This window comes from Lethenteron reissneri, chromosome 20 (assembly GCF_015708825.2).
Source record: "Lethenteron reissneri isolate LAM-NWPU_2019-01 chromosome 20, ASM1570882v1, whole genome shotgun sequence".
NCBI lineage: Eukaryota > Metazoa > Chordata > Hyperoartia > Petromyzontiformes > Petromyzontidae > Lethenteron > Lethenteron reissneri.
The window spans coordinates 17,465,823-17,493,085 of NC_083798.1; the positions used below are offsets into that span (position 1 = coordinate 17,465,823).

Sequence of the window (27,263 nt, forward strand, 5' to 3'; positions counted from 1 at the left end):
TTGTGCCCAATTGGAGGCAACATCTCATAAAGCTCATGGTTTTGGCAGCAGCATGGGGTAGTATTTTATTGCAGTTACACATTACAGGGGTTGCATGAGAAGAGTGTGTAAATGATATGTAGCATGTGTTTGTGAAGGCACTAAGTAGGTGGGGGGGGTCTCTTACATATTTGAGCACAGGATGTATCTACCGATTTGTATGCACAGTTGTATATGGCTTTTCTAGTTTCGTGTTCTTGCAAATCAAATGCCCTATATTGTCGATTTTTTTGTTTTCTGGTCACGTGACCAAATGTGGTTGATCTAAAAACATTTCTGCTGTGAGTAAAAGAAACAAGCCAGAGTGCCACTGCACTCAAATGGACTTTGGGCAGAGACCGGTTCTTGAAAGGACAACCATAGTTGATCTCCCAGAAAGAGGTTCCCTTTTCTGTTTTTTACTCCAGAGCAATGAAGGACTGAGTGGGCCTTTGATTATAATTTAAATGCTTGGCCTTTTCATTATGAGTTGAATGTTCTGCTATTGAACTGCCTGATCACATAAATCTTTGAAACACATGGAGAACCACATAATTTCTTCAAACGCTGCTTTGCTCTGAACAAGGACCATTGACTGAAACGTCAGTGTATTTATATATGTTGCTGTTATAAGGATGTGTTAATATATGAACACGTTTTTTTTTCTCTCCCATAATGCCTTTATGGACTTAAACTATTTTATGTCGAAACTCATTATTACACGAAATATTTGTGTTGATTGTGCCACACACGTTTTCTCATTGTTTTGCAGAAAATCTGATCTCGGTGCTTTTGTTGAGCAGAACTTGTATTTACAAGTATGGTTGTGAAATGTGGAATGGGGGTTTGTGGCAATGGGGGAGGGGAGGAGGAAGGATAAAGGTGCACTCAAGTGGAAGGGAAATTCCAGGCAGCTCCTAATTTGCATTGGTGAAGATAACATCTTTACGATGCCACTTGCTGCTGAGCGAACGTTGAGCAATGAGCCAATTATGGAAACTTAGTGGAATGTTTTGCAATTTGCAGAAACTTAAACCCATTTCTTTGTGTATGTAGGTAGATTTGTGTAAGCTTACTTGTAGTTTTGCCAAGAAGATGCACTCTCAGAAGACCATGTGGCCGATTGGTTATGTAAAAAATAACTAATCAAAGTCTTGAAACATACTGAAGTGTAGGGCGCCAGGATGGCGAGATGTTAACTACTTCGCCTGGTATAAAGGAGGTAGTGGGTTCGAGCTCGACCCTGACACGCATATATTTTGAGTTTGCATGTTCTCCCCGTGGTCGTGTGGATTTTTCTCCAGGTCTTCTGGTTTTTCCCTCCACATTTAGAATCGACACGCATTTAGAGTATTAGGCTGCTCTAAATTTCCACGTGATGAGCCACTTTGTTGAGCTCTCATTTGTGGCCAGGTCGCTTCTGAAAAAGAGCTATATAGCTCCCACTGTTGCTGAATGATTGTTTTATGTCGTGCTTATAAATTAGTGTGTCAGTGTGGTGCGTTGAGGTTGTTGCGTGTTGTTCATAGGTTACCCTCAGATGACACCACTATTTGTGTGGTTGTGGAGGGGGGTAAGATGTTGGTGTTCCACACCCCACTGCCCATTTGTTCAGTGTGAAAATAGGGCAAGCGTTATTTCAAAGTTCAATGTCCAGTGGTTAGTTTAAGTGCAGGTGATTACTTATTTTAATATGTGCATTTGTGTAAGCATTTTTGCGAAATTGTTACCCCAAAATAATACCAACTTCTTTTTCAGCTGCCCTTTAACTTAGCTTGAGTATCTGGGCAGTCTGTCATCATAAAGATTATATCTGTGGCAATGCAAATTTATAGTTGTCTGGAATTTACTCTAAAAGTTAATGTCCCGTTCCTACTCCGCCTTCTTTCCTGAGATCCTACCCACCTTTTAATTCTACATTCTCTTGACTTCCACAGCCCTGAGCCTTGTAGGCCTTTTAGTTAGTATTGTGATGCCATACCTTGCATTATAAACATTTCTATTTCGCACTTCTATTGTCATTTAAACACTCTAGAACTTTTTGACTTCATTTACGCAACTCACATTACACCTGGGCTCTGTTGTTTACTAGAATTGCAGGCCATTGTGAACCTGCCCGCAGGTTTGTTTAGCCCGCATTCACAGGGCAAATCTGGGTCATGCACTTACATCAATGGCACTTAACTTGAAACCCAACCTTAGAGATACTGGAGGACATCTTATCTAGTGCTCCAGTAGAACATTTTCTGGTTAATAAAATAAATCACCTTGTATCCACACCTACAAAAAAACAATATGTATTTAGCATGATCTAAATGAAAAGGCTTCAGCTTATTGGCATAGTGGCTTTCCATTGGTAAATCAGCATCGTTTGCTTGAAGGCGTTAACTCTGGACTAGTTTTCATCGTTCTGGGGGCACATTCGTAGTAAGGCATGCTGAACAACATTGCTGGTTTTACAAGGTGTTTATTGGCAAGTGCCTTATCCTTACAGCATGGGCCTTCAGTGCAAAACAAAAACATTGTCTAAAAGGTCTACAGATGTTAATGGAAGGTGATTTGTTGCATATGTTGCTCGTGATATAGTGCAGCTGAGTGGTTTTTGCAAAACCCTTTCCCTGCAGTCCACTGTAAACAAACTATGTAAATTGTTTTTTTTTGTCCTTTGGGGGTATCAGTCTTTGATAACTGAGCATCATGAGGGATCTTTATGACTGCGTTTGATTTGTAAAAATGTTTTACTTTTGTCTTTGATGGAACAGAGATCCTCTAATTTTTGAGTCTTGGGACAGGAGTGAACAATTCCATATTAACATAAGCGGCTTTCAGTGTTGGCATTTATGAGGGGCGAAGCAGCGTGGCAAGCATTGTGTAAACACTTCACTCGTTTGGGAAAAAGGGCATTTATTCAGCCCTATTATTAGTGGCGTGTTTAACTGGGCAGTATTTGGGATTACAACTTTAATTGCCTTTAACTGTTGAAGGAAAATGTAATTTGTGCTGTCAGTGTCACTTCATGGGATGAAAACAATTCCTTCTCAGAGCTTTTTACAATGAGCCAGTTCATAATCTTGTTTCAGTAGAACAGTAGATGCAGGGCTCTCGCGTGCCCTGAAAAGTGTGCGTTAATCCTCGGGAAATTAGAAATGCAACATGCAAATGCTATTGAAAAGCCACATTTTACATGCTGACTTTTTTTTGCAGTCATCGGTGACCATCAACAACATTGGACTTGAGAAATAAGGGACTTGCGAGCAGCTGACAGCCAGATATTAACCTGTTTAGTGTTCTGACATGAGGGTTATGAGCTGTTGAGCCACGTGTCCACCTACGCGTTTGTGTGTGTGTGCGCGCGCGTGCTTTTATTATCTTTGGTTGAGGTCGATGTCTTGCTCGTTTCACTCAACACGTCCAACACTTGAGGTGCAGTAGGGGGCGCTCCTTCCCAGCATCTGAACCAATGTTTTACAACATCCGTACAGCGCACATAGGAAGAAGCGCTAAGATCACTATGGAAGCCGAGATCATGAAGAGTACTGGGGGGAACCAAGTTTCCGTCTATTTTACAGCGTGGTTTATTTATGTACGCATGTAGAACTTCTTTTGCACCGTACGTAGCCAACTGTGCTAATCGGAGGCACGGGGGAAGGACAACAATGGTCACAAAACCTCAAGCTTCAATAATTATTGCACTTGGCAGGCATCAACCGAAGGCACAGTACATTGCCATGTCACCCTTGCATGAGGCAATATTTCACGAGCCTCAATGGGTTTCATTCATCATCTGGTTAAATAAAGGAGACCAACTTAGCATTTTGGACTGCAGTCAGAAAATAATGTGCTGTGCAACGCATTAACCATTATCACATGATACTATTTGCAGTAAAGAGGGAAATAACGATAAATATTATTTAACTTAATTTGTTAGTCACAAGGTATCATGTCTGTAATGATGCAGTGTTGTATAAGCAAAATATGACTGTGCTTTGAACTGTCTGGCATCAGCGCCCGGTGTTTATACGAAAATACATTCAAGGAATAGAGCAATACTATCTTTTCATAATCACGAGACTAGTTTTAAATCTTTGATTGGCATATTCATAATTTCTTCCAACACTTTGCTCAGAATTCCTTCACTGTGGTGAGAGTGAAAAACATTGTCAAATAGTCATTTTTTATTTAAACTCCAATTTACCATTTTTCATTCTCGCATCGTGTCAGAACCACTCGCCGTGTTTCGTTGTGTACTTGTGTGGTGATCCACCACCTCCCAGCTAAATGTCACTTTCCGAAATGGCACCGGCAACATATTTGGCGTCAACAAATGAGAAATGCATCAGGTGCCAGTGCTGACCCTTGAAGAGCTGTCATTTGTGCCACAATCCATTACCTTTGTAGTAAACCTTTGTAGGTAATATTGCTTCCCATGTTTTTACATCTTTCCTAATCATGTGCATTCATTATGTTTGACAGCGCTTCTGTGTGGCGTTTCATCATGAGCACAGGACCGCATAATTTTATTCTCTTATCTCCAACTTTCATCGTGGGGTGCGCTGTCATTTAAAAGAGCACACGCATTTTTAGTTTTGCCAGGTGCTGCATTGAGGCTGTGAAGGAAGAGCCCTACATTACCAGCCTTTACTTACGAGTAAGATGTCACAGTTTAACGCTGAGGAAGTGTTAATTTTCTGTTTGACTTTCCACACTATGGGGCACAAGTTTGTTAACTCCATGTAGTACCATTATTCTCTGAAGGTGTAAGGTCAGTCAACCCATATTATTTGCCTTTATCTTTACACAAGTCAGTCTGGTTACAACTAGACCACTTGCCAATAATTGTTTTTTTTTGTAGGCATATAAGCTTATACACACAATTAATCAAATTATATACAGTATATATATCATTGATTACAAGTAAGTGTACAGAAGGAAGGAAACCGTTTGCAAAACAGCTTTGCGTGATAAATTAGTGCAAGTAAACAATATCCTCTATCAAGGAAAGCCTCACTAGTTCTCAATCATTTATTTCATGGAGTGTTCTACATTGTTGTGTTTATCCACTTCAATGAGAGTGATTGCATGTGGGAGGAAACCAAAAAACAAAATCTACACAGAGTTGTCGGGAACCCACTTGCCATACAAGTCACCTGGCCACCTTGCAGACAAGCAGGTTGAAAGAGTATCGCAGCACAAGATTATCTCTGCATGACCCATTGATTACACGTAGTGCAGATGTATTGTTAATGTATGATTGCAGTGGAATTCAATTTCAATTAAAATCAGTGGTCAAAGGGCCTAGACTTCCCTTGGTGTCTGTAGAAGTAGTATGCAGAAGTATGTGTCTGCAGTACCAGGAGGGTGGAGCACACACTTTGCCTTGGGCCTTTACTTAAAATGCTGGCGTGGCTGAGTGATTTTTAAATTACTGGGTTTTTCTCGCGGCCTTTTTAAAGTTTTTCCATCTGCAATTTATAAAGAATTCCCCCAGTAATAAGTTAACCTTAATTAAAAATGCTTCGGCCACGAAACCCTTAGGGTGGCCTAGTTTACAAGGATGCATGCTGCCCCAGTGCTGCCCCAAACAACACATCTGGCATTTCATTTTACCGTAACATTAGCAATAAGGTGCAATTACAAATGGTGCAAAAGCAACATGTGGGCAAATTGTAGCCACAAATGTACATAAAGATATTGTCTTGAAACCGATTGGTGCTATGTAGTGAGCATACATTGTATTGTAATAACCCAGAGAAAACCAATGCTTACTAAGGGACAGCACTCAAAACACTGTACACATGGTTGCCTCACCGCCTTTATAGCCCGCCTGACTACACAAGGTAGTCTCTCTTATTAGTCCTAACCAAGCTGAAACCTCGCTGGCTATCTAGATCTGGAAAATTTGGTCCAATTTAGGTAGATGTTTTCCCATAGATTAAGTAACTCTCATATGCTATGACATTTGAAGCTGCCTTTGTAAAAATTATTTAGAAGCCACTGGAGCTATGCATTTTAAATCTAGATTGAAAACTAATTTCTTTAGAACCGATTTTTGTGTTTAGTTTGTTGTCCTTCCCCCGCACCTCCAATTAGCACAGCTGGCTATGTATGATGCGATAGACGTTCAACATACTTACGTATAAAATGTGCATATTATTGGGGATGGAGCAAAGGAACAACTCCTCACATCATTCTCGGAATCTCTGATGCCAATTTCAGTGATGGCCATTTTACTCGCACTCCCAAACGCAAGGTTTGGGGAGTAATGAAAGCTGCCTCAAGCTCGATCATCATTGCGACCAGCCAGATTTTTACAGTATCAAAGCACAAATGTTCGTCTGGATGCTGCATATTCTTCTTTAAATGTCAGCTAATAAAATTTTCCTTTACATCAGACCTAGCCATAATAATCATTAGAATGTAACGTCTCATTATAAAAGCAGACCCGGGTTAACTGTAGTTAAATGGGAGCTGGCTGTTTCTGCAATGGAATTCTTATTCTCTATTGATCAGCTGCAGTGTGGTCTGGTGGGTGGATCTTATGCGTGTTTCTGATGTGACGGGATGCAGTGTGCGAGTCACATTTTTAGGGTAGTAACAGTGTTTTATACACTTCAAACACGAATAAAAAGTGGTTGTTATATGATTAGACCAGAGTGTCCGGATACTTATAGAACTGTTGGTGGTACTCATCTCCATTAGAGGTCTTGAGCTAATTGTTAAAAAATTCTACATTACTATGGCAGTATTCTGTTGACCATCGAAAGGTGTAACCTCTCCACGAGGTGCTCATTTCACTAAGGAGTAATGATGATGAGCAAGAACATCAAGTTAACATCTCTTGGCCTTAAGCCAGTTGTAGACATTCCACATTCTCATTTCCTGGCATCTCCATGGTCTGCTTCCTACAAAGTGGTTATCATTTTATTGAGCCCTTAGGGATAATGCTGCTGAGTTTGACCCCCTTGAAGAATTGGAAGTCACAACCTTCCAATTGTTAGTCTAGCATTTTGACCACAGCACCACCTGTTCAGAAATTGTAGCATTGGTTTTCAATTTTTAAAAAATCCCCAATATAGTCTAAATTCTCATGTATTTTTCAGGAGAGTCCTGCTCATGACAGATTTCTACGTTTGTCTAGCACTCCTTGATAGTTTGCTGATGACCAAATTACTCTGAATGTACTTGATATAAGATCTCAGATGCTAAGCAGGGACAGACTTGGCTGGGAGATTTCCTAGGAATATCAGGAATTGTGGTAGAGTTTTGCTGTGAACTAGGCAGAAGGTGGCAATATAGTAATGGATTATTGAAACTGTCATTGTGCAGATTTGAATGTTACCTTCTTATATGTATGAGGTTTATCTGGTTAATCTTTTGACATGCCAATTATTCATTAATGGAATTGCCCAAAACATTCAATTGTCGAAGCCTCCTGAAAAAGAGTCTTCACTGAGTGAGGTTTTCCAAGGTAAGGGAAATGCATTATTATTTATTAACATTTACTCATGATGACTCATTCCTGGGTTATTGGCGCTATATAGGAGTGAATACCACCACCCCACGCACTGTATATGGCGAGAACTCATCAAGCAAACAGACAGGGGCAAGGCTGTACAGAGAGGATATGCTTCACATGTGCATGTGCTAGAGTCTGGGCTTCACAGCTCTGAATAGTTTGAGGAAACCTTTTGTTATGACATGTCTCATTCTCAGATTTGCATCTGGGGGAAAAAAAACAGTTAATGGAGCCCCACTGATGCCTATCTGCTATGGACCATAACTAGCTGATTGTTCAAATCCCATCACTTGCCACCAGTGGTTAACAACATTAAATGAAGGAAACATGGACATTTTCTAAAAAGAAAACCAAAGTCTGGTAAAACCACATTATGCGACCTTACACGAACATCTAAATACTCCCTTGCCCAACTACACTCTGGCATATCCTCATTCCATTGGGGCCACAAAATGACAGACAAAGAAACACTCACTTAAGCGAAAGCCAGAGGTGGGGATAGCACGACCAGACTTTTACAAATTTCGCTTTGCAATGGGAGTTCCACACTATCGATGGTTAGCTATTATAAGAACTCAGAGCACATGGTAAAATTTGGAGGAAGCCTCGTATCCTCATGGAGCCGAGCAGGAAATAGGATTCTCCATCGCAAAGATAAACACCACGGACTGAAACCCCTCTGGACCAGTTTAACACGTATGCTTTCGTGACCAATACCCTCTGGACCATATACGGTACAATCTGGATGTGGAGAAATCTCCAAAAGCTAATCATACTCTCCCTGATGCCAACACATAAAGACAGAAAATAGTAGACCTCATTAACACATGGATTTATGAAGACATTTCAAAATCTATTAGACCGAAACAATATCTCCCAATCAACACTTCGACAAATCCCTTCATATCAGGAGCGCACTGAACAAGTGTGAGAAAAACATCAAACCACACGCAACATCTCTCAATGCAATAGTTGCACAGCCCAGGCCCTGCTAGTAATAAGATTTGAAAATCCTGGTTAGATGGAATAAGCCTCTTAGACCAAACACAGAAGAAACGTTTCTAAATACAATAACCCCATACTCACTACGAAGAACACACTGGAATGACATTTGGAGAAAAACGTATCCACTGCTCCGCTTCATACAATTTCATGTTTACATGGATCATATCCCACTGTGCAGAAGAGAGAGACATTTGACCAAAACGCACTGGTCCTGTCTAGACATTCAGGAATGTAATTCGTGAATAATACAAATAATAAAATATTTCAACCGAATCAATACTACATCACTGTCACCCACCGCAGAAATATGCCTGAAACCACCACAAGGACTAAATTTGCAGCAAAACATCATCCCCCAAATCGTTAGCATCACTACCCAAGATACAATTCCACACACCTGGAAATTCCACGAGTCAACCCTTCACTCACCGGGCCAAGACGCTGTTGTAACACAAGTAACCGGATAAACAACAGACGGGCACTCGCTCTCCCCCTCATGCAGACTCCCAACAATCCCCCTTCTCACCCCCATCTTCCCCCCTTCCCCCTCAATAGTTTAAATGAATCACAATACCTTGCTGATTTCGTCAAGGAGCATAAACCATCACGCAAACTCCTGTAATCCTTGCAGCGGCTTTTGGCTCGCCACAGATTGAAAACTCCTTCTTGTGTTTTGTTGTTGTCCTTCCTGCGTACCTCTGATTAGCAAATTTCGTTACGTACGGTGTGAACGAAGTTTAACAATAATAAATACATAATAAAAAAGAGATACAAAATTTGCCCATTCAATGAACGCTGAAGGCAGATGCCAACCTCGCAAACACGGTGCGGTGTACGAGCGTTGTATTGTATTTGTTTCTATGTTGATGTTTGGCAAGTAACATTTTTTAAACCTGCAGTATGCTGCTGCTGCCAATGGTGTGCTGGTCCAAGAGGGGACTCTACACGAGCAGATCACCGACTGGTTTCATAAACCGAGTTGCAATTTCTTGGGAGCTGTGCAGAACACATGTTAGCTTTCAGGCGTTATATAATCGAGGCAGGGAAGGAGATGGCTTGATATAAGTACTGGGGCCAATATTTGATATGATTAACACTGGAATGGAATGGGCTTTACATAGCGTGTTTAGCCACTATTTGGAAAGGTTACTTTTTAAAAGTAATTGGTCTCTGATTATAATTATGTATTACTCTCGGTTTTCAAAGTCTTGCAAAACTTTTTAATTTGGTATTTTCAAGCATTACATGATTTAAAGGTTAAATTTGAAGTATGCTCAGTGGGGCAACGGAATTCTATTGGAGCCCGAAGTCATTATTATTGCTTACCCAGAAAAGCCCCACTGAGCCTCAATACCCTTTTTTGGAGAATCCTGCCAAGTTGATTTGCAGTCAGAGTTGGCTATTGATATGTGTTTGTCAATTAAGTATTTTACAAGGCTTTTTTGAATTTGGCAAATGTTGAGTGATGCCAGGATTCAATGGCCTACAGTTCATGAAATGGCAACCTGGGATCGTTAACACCCGCTGTGAAGCAGACATGTATTTTGGGGTTAATACTTCTGCAGTATTAACCACGGTGGCCTGTTGGGTTATTTCAACTGCCCACACATTACAATGGTGGTTGCAACTCTGACATTACCCAAAATGATACTCGTACTGTGTAGGGCTTTGTTGGGTGATCTGTAATGCCATCGACTGTGGCTGTCCTTGCATTTATCCACTCTGCGGAAATGAATAATGAGTTTTAAAACAGTGAAGTAACCACGGAAAGTAATCAACTCTTCCTTGGTAAGTAATGAGCATCTGATTATACATTGAAATGGAAGAAATCACAACGATTATCTATACTTGCCTTTGCAAATCTGATTACTTGTAACAAAGCAAATAAATCACCTCTTTAGTTTGAGTTTATTTCATTTGTTACACGGATGATCCTGTTTAGCTAGTTGCCCGGATATTTTACAAGGAAGATCCGTGGTGCGTGAGCATAGCAGCAGCAACAAAAACGAAGACAAAAACATGAACATTGCACACAACGAGTCCTTCCTTAATATTCTTAGGTTTTTTCGGTAAAGTCACGTAGGTAAAACATCAAAATTAATAAAAATAAAATAAAGATCACGACGTTTCGGAGGCAACACAAGTCTCCGTCCGAAACGTCCTGATCTTTATTTTATCTTATTTTTTATTAATTTTGATGTTTTACCTACGTGACTTTACCGAAAAAACCTAAGAATATGAATCCTTGCAGTCACGAAAGCTTCAAATCTAGAATCCTTCCTTAATATTGCACAACTAACAAACGAGTTAGTCGAAGGTCGTAAGCAAAGCACATGCGAATAAAAAAAACCCTGCAAGTATAGAATGACAGCAAGAAGTGCAAAGAGAAAGGTAGTTACATGTGCAAGTAAGTTCTATATTGTAATCTAAGTGATATAAACACATACAAATTGCAAAAAAACCCCGTGCAATCATGTGGGAGCAATTGGCACCAGAATAAAGTTTGTACAGGGGCAAGTATGCTCTGTGTTTTGTTCTAACAGGGACATAAAGAGGGGGAGTGAAGGGAGAGAACCAAGTTGTAGATGAGTGGCAAGGAAATACTTTTTTTTACCAGGCAAGGTTTTTGTAAATTCTGGAAAACCAGCAATAGTTCATCTCTTGTTGTTATAAGCTCTTGTTAGCTGATCTTTCTCCTAAATCAGCAGTTGTCCTGCTGTATCGGTTCCGCCTGATGACGGTCGCTTGTGTTGCGATCGAAACGTCGTGATCTTTATTTTATTTTATTTCTTCCTACGTGACTTTACCGAAAGAACCAAAGAGTATGGATTCCTGCAGTCACGAAAGCTTCAAATCAAGAATAGTTGTTCAGCTCAACTGATTGCTGATGAGCCCATCGAGGGCAAAACTGATCTGGAGTTTTCACTTTTAAACAAATCCCTTTGATAAAGAGGTCTGGAAGGCCACCTGGAATATATTTTTTTATTGTCATGCTTAATTTAGAATGGAAGGTTATTTACTTAATGTTTCGCCCACAATGCTCACAAGGAGCGCTTGCTGTAGCTTTGATTACCATGCTGTGTTACTCAGAAAGACTGCTTTACACTTGTTCTTTGCTGTAGCAATCAAAAATCTGTTTGAAATTTCCATGTTTTAATTTTGTTATTCTTTAAATGTCTGCTTAGCTTTGGCGCGTAAAAAAATGTATACACGGCAAGCAGACGCGCGCACCGACAGTCACGCAGACGTGTGTGTAGGCATGTGAACATGCCGTATCTTACACGTGCATAGACGGGCGACCTCCTTACCCTGACGATTACATGTGTAAAGAAGTTCCTTGGTGACATCCATTTTCAGAGGGAGGAGAGCTTTTATTTCTCCAAACGTATATACAGTCGGAGTGTAACGCAGGAATCCATACTCTTTGGTTCTTTCTATCTACATGACTTTACCGAAAGAACCAAAGAGTATGAATAATGCTTGTACAGTCTTGTACGAGCATTATGTTGTGATTGAGGGTAGGGTTTTTTTGTAAAAATCTCATCTTTTTGTTTAATTTTACCATCTCATCTGTATTGTTTGTCAGTTTTTTTGTGTTGTTTGTTGGGCAGGTTTTGTTTGCAATGTTAACCTAGATTTTTTTACAGCATATAATTCCGTATAATTTGCACAACTCGTAAATAATGTATTGTTACTCGCGCATTTTAAGAATCTATTTAAATTGATGACAGTAATACCTCGATATTCGAATATTTGAGGTACGGAGTTTCAGTATAAGGAACTTTGGATGTGTGACCATTATTTTAATTTAACAAAAAATGTAAACGAACAAAAAATAACTATTGCCCATCTACATTACTTCATAAATAAAGAATCAAATTATAACAAGGTACGTTTCTTGAGTGTTGTGCATCGCGATGGGTCGTAGAATGTTTGTTTACGTTTGTCTTGGCCAGTCAGCGTGCAGCAAAGCAGTACGTTACGGAGCTGTAGTATTTGGTGGTGTGATTATATTTGACAGTAGAGTGCACTGTTTATTTAATCATGTTAGTTTTTTTATTATTTCAGTACTGTACAGTATAAAATTTATATTTCTTAATATACATTGCATTTGTTTACAATATGATTGGTAAGATATGAAGTGTTCATAGAATGAAATTGTAAGTTACGGAGGCTGGGGACGCATCATAGTACTAATGCTATTAGTAATTCAACATACGAAGTTTCAATGCTCTAACGAAGCTCCAGGAATGCATCTACTTCGTTTGTATAGGTATTGCGGTATTCGTTACATCGTTAAATGCATGCTGGATATATACGTGCGTAATCCTGTCCGTTCGGTGCTGAGGTTGAAATGCCTGACTTGTAATCGGAAGGCTGCAAGTTTAAATTCCTTGTGGAGGTCAACTCTAACAGTCGTCCTTCTGAAGTTGATAAAAAAGAAGTACCCCGTCAAAAGTCAACAGTGATCGCCCTTTGGAAACACTGGCCCTCACCCTAGGAATGTGGCTTTTTTTGGAGAAAATAAAGTGTCAAAGATGCAAGGTAACAATCAGCCACATTAAACTAATGTATAATTGCCTACTCAGTGGAACCGTGTGTATGTATCCCTCTTAGTGTTGATCTCTGCTGGTGTCGTACCTAGGCGTTTGTCATTGTCCATAACCGTGCAGCTGGGTGATTTTAGCAGCATGTTGGCATTCCTGCCGACGCCCACATGTGTTTGTAGTTGCAGGGATGTGCCCAATGTTGATGTCCTCAGTATGTGTGTGTGTGTGCATAACCTATAAGTCAACTCGGCCTCAAATGAGCACCCGGTGCTTGGTGTTGGCCATCCCACCCCCTCATGTGCTGTGCCGGCCTTCATAGGTGCTCGCTAACAGCACTTGCCCTAACCGTCTGTTAAAGTCTATATGGGGGATCTTTGTCTATAGGGTAAATGTAATATAAGTTGCAGAGCATAATGACTGTGTGCGAATGTTGGCATACGCCCATGCGCGTGTGTCGGCTTGTACACTCACGTGCGTATACACACGTGTGCGTATATAGTTAGCATAACTAGGTGTGTCTGCCCGTGTGTTGCTCGTACATGTGTGTAATGTCATAATTATTCGCAGCCCATTGTCAATCCCCTGCTGGATAAAAGCCTTCCTATGCATAGTCATGCATGGGGGGTTGTTTGACCATACTTCCCCATCCTCGTCAGTACCTGGTTAATGTGAAGCAGGGGTTCAGGACCAATTAAGATACAACTCTGCACGGATCTTAGCCGTGGTCGTGTATTGAACGCAGATTGTCAGACTCATGGCACAGCACTGTGCCTCTGTATTGTGTGCGTGTGTGATGGGTAATCATGGTGCAATGGCTCGCGCACTTGTAAGATCATCCCAGCTACTATATGCGATTCGTAGTCATGATGCACAACACTTGCGTTGATTAGAATCAAACCTGCCCTGCGCCTCGCGGAGGTCAACACACCCTTATGTGAATGCATTGTGTGAACGCAATCACTGGGGTGAGGGGACAAAGGCGGCGTGGCGTGCAAGATGCCGATTGCACCTCCCCCATCGTGTGCCATGCCGCCCTGAACAGGTGTTCTCTGTGTGCGCACGCGCGTTCCTTTGCGTGTGCAGGTCGAGTGTTTGCCAACTCTGACGACTCGGTGTGTCTACTGGGAATGCAGCGCCGAGCCATCGTGTTCCAGCCCGTCAACTCGCTGAAGGAGCGCACCGACTTTGAGTGAGTTGCGAAAGGGGGTCGAGTTAAAGCGACGTTCCTAGCGTACACCCCCATGCAGTCCCGTGAATGGGCCCCTGAGCCCCCTTTTATCCTGGGGTCGATGTTATCAAATCCACTGGTTCGTGTTTTTCTCTTTAACCTGTTAATCGAGAGCCCTCACTCATACTTTTGTTGATCTTGAACACCGTACGGGAACGTGGGCTGCGTGGTGGCCCCTGAGAATGTGGTACAGAAGGTAAGTAACTGATCTGTATCTGGGTTTTGAGTGTTAATTCACCCTATTTGTGGGTTTTTGTTGGCTGAAATAAAAGTAAAATAATTATAAGCTCTCAATCAATCCTGTCACCTCTGTAGAATAGCCAAGGGTTAATATACCAACTTACACAATGCATCATCATCAGTCAATCAAAGGTGTTGGAAACCAACATTCACATCCAGTATCTCGACTGACTGAACGTGTTTAACACAGCCATCTCGCCAGATTTACAGCATATCACCAAAGCTTTGCTTGACAATACTCGACGTCAAATTAATAGGACATGCCGTTGTAGCGACACACACCTTACCATGGATGCCTTCCTTTTCTTAGATCCTGCAACTTTTGCACAGTGGACACCCAAACTCCAGGGTCTGCTATCCCAGTCTCATCTTTTCCTTGGTTGCCAACTTCTTGATATCTCTCCGTACTGTATCCATACCCACTCATTACAACATATGGTTCCTAATTAAATCTACAATGGTTTTTGTGACATTCTATTCCAAACTTCATCCTCTGCATGCCCCCATATTCAATGCTCAGAAGCCTTTTTTCAGTTTTTTTCTTGAATTCCTGCTCCCTGACCTGGACAGAAATACAAACTTTATCCATGGCCAAAACACCCATCTTTTAACACTACGGTTGACCTGTTCAACCTTACAAAGTGGTTTATTTAGTCCAAAAAAGATATACCTTAATTCAAACATAATAACGCGTTCCAGACGGCCTTCACTCAACGCCCGGAGAGGTGCACATTATTGCCGCAACACATTGCCTCTAACGATGTATTCCTTCATATTTCAGTGAACCAAGAGTCAGTGGGTTGCGGTTCATTTGAAGAGTAGATTTTTTAAAACTTGGTTTTAAATATAGCAGCCTCTTGTTGCGGCAAATTATTTCATGTTTAGTTCACTCTTACAGCATGGTTGGCTACGTATGATGCGAAAGAAATTCTACATACATACATAACATTCAAGGCTTCAAAATCAAATATCACCAGTTCATGCACATAATTAGGTGCATGTATTGTGAGCATAAGCATACATTTCAATTGATGTAATGATAATGCCTCTTTACACCCCCTACTAAGCACGCAATCTAAGACTGATTCCATTGCTGTGTTGTTCATGGGACGGGCCATCGAGTCCTTGGCCTAATCTCTGCACCGAGGGTGGTGCTCAGTGTGTAGTCATCCCATATGCATGCTCGGAATCGCCGTAAATATTATTTTCTCTCTTTGCGCCGTATGTTTAATTCCATTACATTCAATGTCTGCGCTTTTTTTACCCTCCCTCTCGCACACATGCACACCTCGCACTGGGGTTGCGGTACTCACTTGGAACATGGCCGTGGAAAATAAATTGCTGGGTCGTGACTTGACCCTCGATGAACACGTGCGACGCTGGTCGGGTTGGTTTTGCCATACCGTGTGCTCTGTGAGTTCGCCGCGTGAGCAGCGGTGAGAGGACCCCGTTTGAAAAGTTATTGCCATGGTGGTATGGTGGCGAGATGTTACCTAGCTCGCCTGGTATACAGGAGGTTATGGGCTCAATCCCGACCCTGATGTCTGTATATTTGAAGTTAGCATGTTCTCCCTGTGGTTGTGTGGATTTTCTCCGGGTCCTCCGGTTTTTCTCTCTACACTTATAAACATGCGTGAAGAGTATTGGCTGCTATACATTTCCACATGATAAGCCACTTTGTTGAGCTATCATTTGTGGCCAGGTTGCTACTGAAAATGAGTTATTTAGCTCAGTGGGCCTTACCTGGTGAAATAAATATAGTTTTTTTCGTAAAATAGATGCATTGACAAGTGTGTGCGTGGTGTGTGATGTTATTGCCTTGGCAAACAAAGGGTTGTCCCCTTGTCACTGGTTTTCTAATCCCATTTTTTGGGGAAGGTTTTGATCAATTTGGCTGGTTTTCTATAGGGTGAGTCCCAAATAACAACAGGATTTTGACTGACATTTCATTGACATAAGATCATTTTTACGAGTTACTTTGACCCCATACTAAAGATTGATGGACAAAACGAATGCAAAATTGTAAGGAGAGCAATACAAGTTACTTATTTCAATCTTAGTTGGAAAGTAATCTAGATTTGAAGTTTTCGTGACTGTAGGGATCCATACTCTGTGGTACTTTCGGTAAAGTCACGTAGGTGTAGAGGTGTATTTGTAAAGGTGTATTGGCACGGATGGGAAACAAACACAAGGGGCGTGGTTATGGCCGTACACAGAGAAGGTGCTCACACCGACGTCCGCACCTGCATCCCCCACGACCCCCCCGGGAGCCGATTGCTATAAAAGGTGGTGAGCCGGAGGGCTTGAGGTCGAGTGTTAGCTTTAACCAGCGAAGATTGAAGACCAGCTAGAGTAGGCCCCAGAACTCCCCTGGCTCGCTGTCCTTGTCAGGACCGACCAGGGAAAGCCGGTGGCGTGGCTCCGAGAGCCCAGACTGATGTTCTTATAAGAGCCGGTCTGGAGACTCAGGGTGCCGGGAATCCCAGCTTGACCAGGGCTGGGATAGATAGCCTCCCTTAGCTCTGTAGTGGAGGACCTGGGAGTAGGCTAGCCGGGGTAGACGTTGGGTCTCCCTGTTAAGACGGGTGAAGGGGCCGATACCCCTTCAAGTGTTGTGTATCCCCGGCTCTGTAAATACGTTGGTGTTAATAAATACGTGTGCCTCCAACTACATCGTCCAAGCCTCCTGCAACTTACTACATAGGTATAAAATAAATTAAATCACTTTATTTTATTTTATACCTACGTGACTTTACCGAAAGAACCAAAGAGTTAGTTGGAAAGTGTTAAGAACGCAGCTGGCCAAGATGGAGTGTAGTTATATCTCCTGATGCTTTTAAGATTCTCAACAGGCTGTTTTGAATTGGCTGAGTACTTAAACTAAAAACATGACCCTTGTTTTGAATATATTTTCGAGTAAGGTATAAACAGCGTGAATTATATCAAACATTTACTCTGTTTTTTTTACCAGTGCCGTTCATCTACAGAAACCAATCCCAACGTTAAATAAAGGCAGCCTTTGCCTTTGTTGTTTTATCCAGGTGTAGTCAGTTACAGTATGTTCTAGATGCATGTTGTCGGTTAAACCTTAAAGCAATGTTGTCTGCATGTGCACATGTTGCTGCGCATAATTCTCCCATTACTCTTTATCAGTGGGAAATAACATGATTCAGTAGGCCTTCTTGTACTCAACTGAAAAAAAAGAATCTTTCATCTGTGAAGTACAAAAGGGGCCATTCCTGCTTTATTTAGATTAAAAGCCCATCTTGTTTCATTGTATGAAGTTGTAAAGCATCCCGCCGTATCTGGCAGTGATCTTCACTTCTATAATACCGTTTTTTTTTCGGATTAGATCGCGTAAATATATAAATGTGTCGTTAAACCTGCCACCACCCGACACAGCCAACTAGTAAGGGTTGTCACGTAAACAGAACGTGCCAATTTGTTTCTAGTACAGCACACTGGTGTGTTGGAGAGCCAAGCCACAACATTTAAAATCTGAGTACGATGTTTCGCCAGTAATTACAACTAGCTTCATCAGGCGACAGCCACATTTATATATTTACGCGATCTAACCCAAAAAAACCTGTATTATGGATGATATTGGTCACGAAAGCCGATGTGTTAAACTGATCTTCACTTCTGACATCCCTAAGTCAGTGGTGCAAATACCACAATGCTAAATTACGGCCGTGCACAGCACCAGTGACAATTGGCTGTCTGCATTTGACCTGGGCCCCCTCACATTTGATGCAGCTTCAAATGATACTTGGTGCAGTGTATGGAATGATCACGGTGGTGGCAGTGGTGGCGGTGGTGGTGTGTATAGAACACTAGTACTGGGGAAAAAAAGGCGTCTGTGCATGCCCCACCTATTGTTATCCTCCTGAATAGGTTTTCGCCAACATGCAATTGTTCAAACGGGGGGGGGATCTTTTTATGACAAGGTGATATTGCCACCATTATTATTAAAGGACAACTGTGTTAAGCTTAGTTTGTATGGTGCATACTAATCATGTAATGATTTGCCCGCCCCGTGATTTTTTTCACTTGTCACGATTCATTCAAATGATCAATAATTGTATTGCCATTGTGGCATGTGTAGAATCTGTAGTGGCTAGAGGATTTACATGAATCGAAAATAAGAACTTTCCATGCACACAATTTGTTTGCATGTATCACCAGCATAAAAATTTATTTTAATTGACAATTCGATGCATTGTGGAATGCCTAGCCTCTACCTACTGTTTTGCCGGAGGCGTTCATGTATGGGTACGTGTTAACCCAATTTGTTAGTTTGTCTGTGTGATTGAAATGCTTCCCGCCATGAAGACCAAGAGCAGCAGTGACGTGCAGATCGCTTCTTTTTAGGGGACGAGTGCTTCCGATTAAGCTTGGCTCAGTTCATTGATTTGAATTGTAAAAAAAGTCTTGCTTAAGTCACCGAAGAAAGAGTTCAAAACGAGCAGCATTGTGACTGCTGTTACAACCACGCTAACACATCCCAGCTCGAATGTGTTGTTGTGACGTTAGGGTGATGCCCCACTTGATACTTTTTAATTCGCTGTCCTGATGGGTTTTGTGCTCTGGTAATGACAAATGTGTGCACAAGCCACAGTAAGCAAGTGGAGCCATCTGCAGTTATCTGGATAGCCTCAGGGCCAGGTTGATGGTATGCACTTAAGCAGAGTATGCAGTTAACCACAGTTCACGCTAGCACACCTAGGATGCCTGTGGCTTGTGGGGAGCGGTGGTGCAGTGGTTAGCGCACTAGGCTACAAACCTAGCGACCCCGAGTTAGATTTCCGCTTACGGTGATTATCTTAAACAGGGTCTCCCCTACGTTGACTCGGCTTCAAATGAGTATCTGGTGTGGTGTGTAAACATTGTCAGTAGGGAGACAAAGGTGGCTGGCCGTGGTGCTAGCCACCCTCCCCGTTGTGTGCCATGTCAGCCTTCATAGGTACTACTTGCTAACAGCCATAAAAGTCTGTTCAGGCGAATGGTAGATATTTGTATCGTGCATCGTAACATAACACTACAGTACAGTACACAGCACTGTCTACTAGCTCCGCCACTAGGCTAGAAATTCCACAAGTGATTACATAATGACATGCTTTTTTTTAAAACCAAAGCATCTAAATGTGCTCATCTTCATTTTGTCCTGAACCAGAGGTGGAGGTTCCACATTCCTGTAGCTAGTATTTACATCACGTCAGTCGTTGTCAACTTTTCCAGATTGTAAATGGTGTCAAAGGTATCAGGACATCCGAAAGGTTACTACCACGAGGAGGCCGTTCAGTCCATCTCGCTTGTTAGAGTGGGAAGGCGGTCAGAAGCTGGTTCAACAATTGCCCACACATTGTAGTTTGTCAGTAAGTGGGGGATACTTGATATGTTTCACGTTTATTGAGTAATTTGCAGATACATTTTTTTTATTTGGACAATGATGCGGGGACGCAATGGGCTACTTTTGCGAAAGATATCACAGGAATATTTTTTTTATTCCAACAATATTCGGGCTGAACCACATGAAAAGGAAAGAACAAAGGGAAATGGGGTCCGCTGCCCCACGTTACGGGAATTTTAATATCCGCTGCGAAGCAGACAGCGCGCATAGCTTCAGTCATAACCAGGGCGGCCGCTGCATTCAAACCGAGAGCCTCTGCAACAAGCGGCGAATAAAAATGCATTACCGCTGGGACATGTCATCACCAACTGTACTTTATACACTTTTGCAAATAAAGATATGCTACTGAAGTTGGCATCAAGATGAATTGCAAAATGTTGTAGTTGCCAACACCTGTTGAAGGATGAATCATCAATGTGTTTCATCGTATTTATGGTCATATTATGACATTTACATGTCATGCGCCATATCCTATGTAGGTAATGAGTCTTGTTATCCATAGATGCTTGTGTCTTGTATACAGTCCCAATTTCTCACTGGAATTGAGCTGCCTGCTTAGATGTGTATTTGTCTCAACATGTATAATGGTTTCTGCACTGGGCTACAATCACAGAATCACAGTGGTCCAGTTCTGATGTATGGCCATGTTGCACATCACAGTGGAAAGTGGCATCTGAAACCTAGCGCGGCCTCTCTTGCATTATTAGTTCAGCCTTAAACAAGAACATGGACCAGTGTGTGAATATCAACACGAGCGAGACGATGATAGAAAAGGGCATGTTGCTGGTCACTGCCCCACTGTGTGATGTGTAGCCCTAAATAGATGCTTGCTAACAGCACTGACTGCTATGTCCTATAGGGCTTATTGAGCGTATTTGTATGTGTGTGCAGATGTGTGCATTTTGTTCCACGTGAATTTAGGGTCTTTGTGTAAAAAAAATGCTTTCCATGTAATATGTCTCTCCATTCACAGTTCTGTAATTTAACGACTGTTCTCTCTTATGTAAGTATATTCAAATATGACATTGTTTACTGCTGACAGTTGAGTTGAATTATTACATTGTTTCCTGCTTTGCTGCTTTGGGTGAGGTGGCGACGTCTTGTGTTCCACTTCCATGTAGTTATGCAGTGATTCTAGCAATGTGTTGAGACAAGATTGCAAGGTCATAGGGCATGCATTTGCCTTCAAGGTAGAGGTGGTCACATGACATGTATTTGCTCCAGGACAATGAATTCATGGGGGCTCGTGTTTGCCCCAAGACAGAGAGGTCACGGGGGGTGTGTTTTTCCCCCAGAAATTGTGTGGTCATAGGGCATTTATTTGTCTTGTGTTCACTTGGTCACAGTGCACCCATTTTCCCCCGCTCTATTTTGGGGCAGGTTTATTGAAACTAAAAGCTCGGCGTGCCGGTGTACTCAACAGACTCGCTGTTACATATATTTTGCATTATGTGCAAATTAATTGAGGAGAGCAATGCCTTATGATATTTATATTTTATTGGCGTTTGAAGCATATGCAGAAGCCATACCACTATTTGTAGTGAGTAGTTTCACATTGCACTGCTGGTTTACTTTACACGTCATATCTTAAAATCACACATCACCATTATCTATATATATAAAAGGTAAATTTGTGAATATGTGTGTCTGTTCGAAATGTTTAGCATACTTCCCGACATGCAACAAACTTGAAATTTGGCATGTGGGTATTTTACAAAATGTACACAATGCAAAAATTATAAAAATAGACTTTTGTAAAAAAATTGTGGGGGGGGGGGGGCGCAAATAATGCATATGTTTTGCACGGTAAGTGAGCGGTGACGTCACATCTGTTATGTCACCCGCATACGGCAACGTCACACAGTGTGCCTGCTGACGTCACGCATCCCCCCCAACCCTCCGCGTAGGCCGTGTATCCCGCACACATGTGCGGTACATAGCTGTCTCGATTTTCTAAGTGAACGCGATTATTTTCAGCTCGCTCTTAAATATAAAGCAGAACATACATCTGTTTGTGTGAAGCTGCAAAAACTCTCCAAAGCTGACCTCTGATGTCATGAAATTTTCACAGCTTATGCGGTCTGGAATTTGTAATGGAACACGACAATTTTACCTCTTTCTTTCAGGGCCTAGGGAGACATTAATTTTCACGTCTTTTGTGGAGGGGCTTGGCAGACCTGCTCCTGCTTAATATAATATAGGTCATTGTCTACTTGGGGATTGTTCACATATTTTTTCACCGTCTACAATAAGAGCTTGCGTAATGTTTGGAGCTTGGTGTCTGTTCTCACACACCCTTCAGTACGATTTGTCCATTTCAAAGTCTTTCTACTTCAAACAGATACATTTTGAAGCTTCCACGTAAAATGGAGAGAAAACATTTTTTTATAGGCAAGCAGCAGATATTGGTGTTATGCCGGTGACATGGGATGGTGCATGTATCTTTAATATGCTCAGTCTAGCACTGTTTGGGACTGAAAGTTTTTCTATTAGTGTCAGCTATGAAGTTGTCCGCCACATCGTGACAAATTATGATAATTACAGAAACTTCATTTCCAACGGAGGTAATAAGGAATGTATGCCTTCTGAACAGTATGAGGCTTACATGTTTCTGCTGTACATACAATGGCGAGTGCTACTTTCTCAGACTTGCTACATAAACTACGTGGTTCAACGTCGTTCGACGACCTGGAAAATGTTAATGGACTTAGCCATCTAACATATCAGACAGCATGTAGAACTCTTGGTTTGCTCGAGGATGATAGTCACTGGAATGACACCCTCAAAGACGCAGCCATCTCTGAGTCGCCGGCGATGAGGGATTTGTTTGTGGTGACAGCCTTTGCAACGTGACTGACCCACAGTTGATCTGGCAAAATCAGAGAGACAGCTTGACAGAAGACATACTGCATCACCTCCAACGATATTTTCCTGACATCCCTGTTCAGTATGTCGATCAGGTGTACAATAAAGGGCTGCTACTGATTGAAGATAAGCTGTATTCCATAACATCTAAAAGTCTTAAGGATTTCGGCTTTCCTTCCCTCAACTGTGATAAATAGGTTTTGTTTGACAGCGAATATGTGCGGGTTAACCTCATATAATGCCTCAGAATTACTCCATTTTATTATTGAGAATGAACCAAAGCTGGTTAGTGATCACAATGTCGCTTATTTTAGAATCCTTGCAAGTGTCGATGATAATCAAGGAAATCTTTTTTTCATAGACGCTCCCGGTGGCACAGGCAAAACGTTTGTATTAAATTTTATCCTGGCGAAATTTAGATCAAACAAAAAGATAGCAATGGCAGTAGCTTCTTCTGGGATAGCGGCAACACTCTTACGAGACGGGCGAACTGCTCACGCAGCATTTAAACTCCCATTTAATCTTGGGTACACGGACAGTCCTACCTGTAACATCAAGAAAGGTACAGCTGTGTCCAAATTGTTAAGTGATTCCTCTGTTATTTTCTGGGATGAATGCACAATGTCTCAAAGAGGTGCTATTGAAGCTTTAGACAGGACTCTCCAGGATCTGAGGAACAATCATAAGCTGATGGGAGGTGTCACGGTTGTGCTCTCTGGTGATTTCCGGCAAACTCTGTCTGTGATTCAGAGAGGCACGAGAGCTGATGAGGTCCAGGCTTCCATCAAGTGTTCGCCAATTTGGAGCAAAGTTCTAAAGCTAACGTTGACCGTAAACATGAGGGTTCACCTCAAGGGAGACAAGTCAAGTGGCGAGTTTGCAAACACACTGTTAGATATAGGTGATGGAAAAATACCTGAGGATAATGGGGAGATTAATATTACCAGCAGTATGGGCCAATTGGTAACTACCCTTGATGAATTAATCACCAACGTATTTCCAGGTGTATGGCAGATTAACCTGATGTCTCAAAAGTGGCTTTGTGAACGAGCTATCTTGACACCCAAGAATGACACAGCATCTGCAATAATTGAGTACCTCATAAGTGAGATTCCAGGAGAGGAGAAGATCTACGAATCAGTAGACGCTGCATTAAAAGAAGACAACGCTGTTAACTACCATGTCGAATTTCTTAACTGCTTGAATCCACCAGGCCTGCCCTCTCACAGACTAAAACTCAAGCTCGGGAACCCAATGATGTTGCTGCAAAATCTCAACGCTCCAACTCTTTGTAATGGAACCAGGCTACAAGTGCACAGCTTAAAACCTTATGTCATAGAGGCGACATTATTAACTGGCTGTGCTGCAGGACAATGCGTATTAATACCTCGCATACCACTTATTCCTTTTGAGTTCAAGCGTATGCAGTTTCCAGTTAAATCCTGTTTGGCAATGACTATTACCAAAGCTCAGGGACAGTCATTCAAAGTAGCTGGAATTGATTCACAGCATTCATGCTTTTCTCATGGTCAGCTTTATGTGGCTTGCTCTAAAGCTAGTTACAAAGACAATTTGTTCATACTAGCTCCTACAGGAAAGACGAGCAATATTGTCTACAAGGAAGCATTGCTTTAGGAATAATGGTATACCAATGACGCAAGTAGCCAAAGGGGGCCTGCCGTGACAAATCTAACTCCCCATAAGAAACGGCGCATGGTCACCTCCACGCGTTGTTTTTCGGGTATTCATTGAATAAACTTTAAACTAGGAATAAATTATTATTTTCCGTGCGAAGAATGGGTACACCTGCTAGTGTAATATGTATGTGTAAACAATTGGACGTATTTATTAGTAAAAAAATCTGGAAGTGGCGGCTATATTAATTGTTCAGGGAAAATTAAATATACTTGGCTTCAGCAGCTTGTGCACATTGATTTTAACCAAAGAATTAAACAGTACACATATAACATGTTGGCCAATGGCTGTTCTAAACGAAGGTAATAGCCAGAAACTGTTGACAATATCGTTATATATGTGTTGTATTTAAAACACTGGGAAGGTTTGAGATGGATAAATCTGAGAACCATTTGACTGCATGCCTGGCTGAATGAGGCTGTAGCAGAATGTTCGTCTCACAATTGGAAGGATGTAAATTGAAAGTCGTGGTTACAGATCAACACAGCCCATATTTTCTCCAGTGTTGGTAAAATGACGACTACTTTGTCAGAAATCGACACTAGTTGCCCTTCAGGACATACTGGCCTGCATTTTGCCCATGTGTAATTTCCAACCCTGCTTGTTTCACCAGTAAGACATTTTAACTTGGACAGCACTTACCCTGACAGTCTGCAAGACTAAATAAAGCTGCATGGATATTTAACTTATTTCGCAATGTACTTAGACAACTGTGCTGAAATCTGGATCTTTGTGTTTGCGTGCAAGCAATCCATAGCAGTTGTAACTAGGCTCGTAATGTAATACGTATTTGTCATGCTTCTAGGTGAGGAATAGCAATGTGCACACTGCATGCAATCGTAAGTCAGTGAGTGTATGTACATGGGCACAAGAGCTGTGATTTTAAGTAAAATATATACAATTTTATTCCAATTGTATAATATTTCTGTAGTTTGTGTCATTGTTTGCAATGACACAAAATCTCATCTGGAATTTTGCCAGTGAAGCAGTGTGGCATAACATCATGTCAGACAACTGCCCCAGAAAATATCTTCCACAAAAACCGCACTTCAGTAAGCTCGGATCCACCCTCGGTGGGCACAACCTCACGTGTCTTACAGTGTTTCAGAATAAAAAAAAACTATTTAGAGGGGATTTTAGACTTGGATTCTGTGCAAAACAAATTCGTTTTCATGAGATTTTTTTGTAATTTGTGACCAGACTACTTTCCCGCCACCCACTGTACTCATCCCCCATCCATATATTTCCCTCTGCTCAGTCCAACTGTGATTGCTTCCATCCAAATTCTTGGTGTCACTTTTGATTCCTCATTTTCCTTCACTTTCTACATCGCCAACACCACTCGCACATGCCGCTTCCATCTTTTCCATATCAGGAAAATTCGGCCCCTCATCATCATCACCGCTGTCAAACTTCTTGTGCACTCCCCTTATTCTTCACTCATCTGGATTATTGCAACTCGCTCCTGGTCGGTCTCCCTGCCCTACACCCTTGCCCCTCTACAACAAATTAAACTCCGTTGCACACACCGCTGTCTTTAACCTCCCATTCACCTCTCATTGCTTCCCTCTCCTTCAACAACTTCACTGGCTTCCTATCTATCACCTCCGCCTATTTAAATTACTCAACTTAGTTTTCAAAACTTTGCATTAACTGGACCCCCTTACCTGTCTTCTCTTGTTTCCTTATATGTCCCATCACAGCCGCTCCAGTCACAAGCTTCCCATCTTCTTGCTGTCCCTCCACCCTGCGGCCAATCTCGCTTTCGCTCGTTCTCTCTGCTTGCCCCCTTACACTGGAACAAACTCCCTCTCCACATCCGATTCTCACCCTGAGGTCCTATTTCTTTTCTCTTGCCTTTTCACTTCATCTTCCGCTACCCCTACCAGCACCACCTAATGCCCTTAATGCCTCCACCGCCGCAGCCTCCACCAAGCTCCCTTAACCCTAGTCACTACCTGATCCCCATCCCTTATCTTGCCATTTTGTACTGTAATCAGCAAGCATTGTTAAGCGCCTTTGTGAAAGGCGCTTTATAAATACAAAATAGAATAGAATCAACTAACTGCACTTGAGAACGCAGCTGAGTCACAGGTGGCTGAAACCCAAATTCAAACTCAAGATCTCAGGCACCGTGGTTCTGGCACATCTATATCATCCATCCATCTGTCCGACTACCATAGGCAGAAGTTTGATACAAACTTGTTAATATAATTCAAAGATACATTTTCAGCATTATCTCCATTGGTTTTGCGTTTTAACTCTAAAGCAAATAAAATCCATCCGTGGCATTTATGAACAGCTTGTAGATTCTTAGAGCAACAGTTAGCTTGACAGACGCCAAAGGCCAACGGTGTCCTCGCGATGAGAGTTGGTCTTGAGAGCATTTTTGTCAACAGATTGTTTGCATCATGGGATGAGATTCTGTGTTTTTACGTGCATGAGTATAAGATTGTATTTGCTGACCTTCAAGTGAGCATGCTCTGTCTCCTGTCATTGGAACAAATTGTATTATTTTGCCTCCAGAAGCAAAATTGCATAAATAAACTCCTTGCTACTTAGTTAACTGTGTACAGAGGCAATATTTGTTCTCAACCTTACCCATTGTGATGATGGTCAGAGGCATTAAAATGGCACCAAACACCTATATAATTTAATACCACCATGTGCAGATGCAATTCGATAAGTGGGTCACGCTGAGCTCATCATATGCCTAAGACATCAAACTGCAGGTCT

General features: G+C 41.8%; 1 protein-coding gene across 1 annotated transcript in view; it reads left to right on the forward strand.

Annotated features, from left to right (window-relative positions):
* The window catches only part of LOC133344897 (ATP-dependent 6-phosphofructokinase, platelet type-like), a 75,435-nt gene that overhangs the window by 43,773 nt on the left and 4,399 nt on the right, over positions 1-27,263 (forward strand). Inside the window, exon 21 of the mRNA XM_061555209.1 lies at positions 14,173-14,278. Coding sequence (XP_061411193.1) covers positions 14,173-14,278 — 106 coding nt within the window. The remainder of the gene's footprint in view (positions 1-14,172; positions 14,279-27,263) is intronic.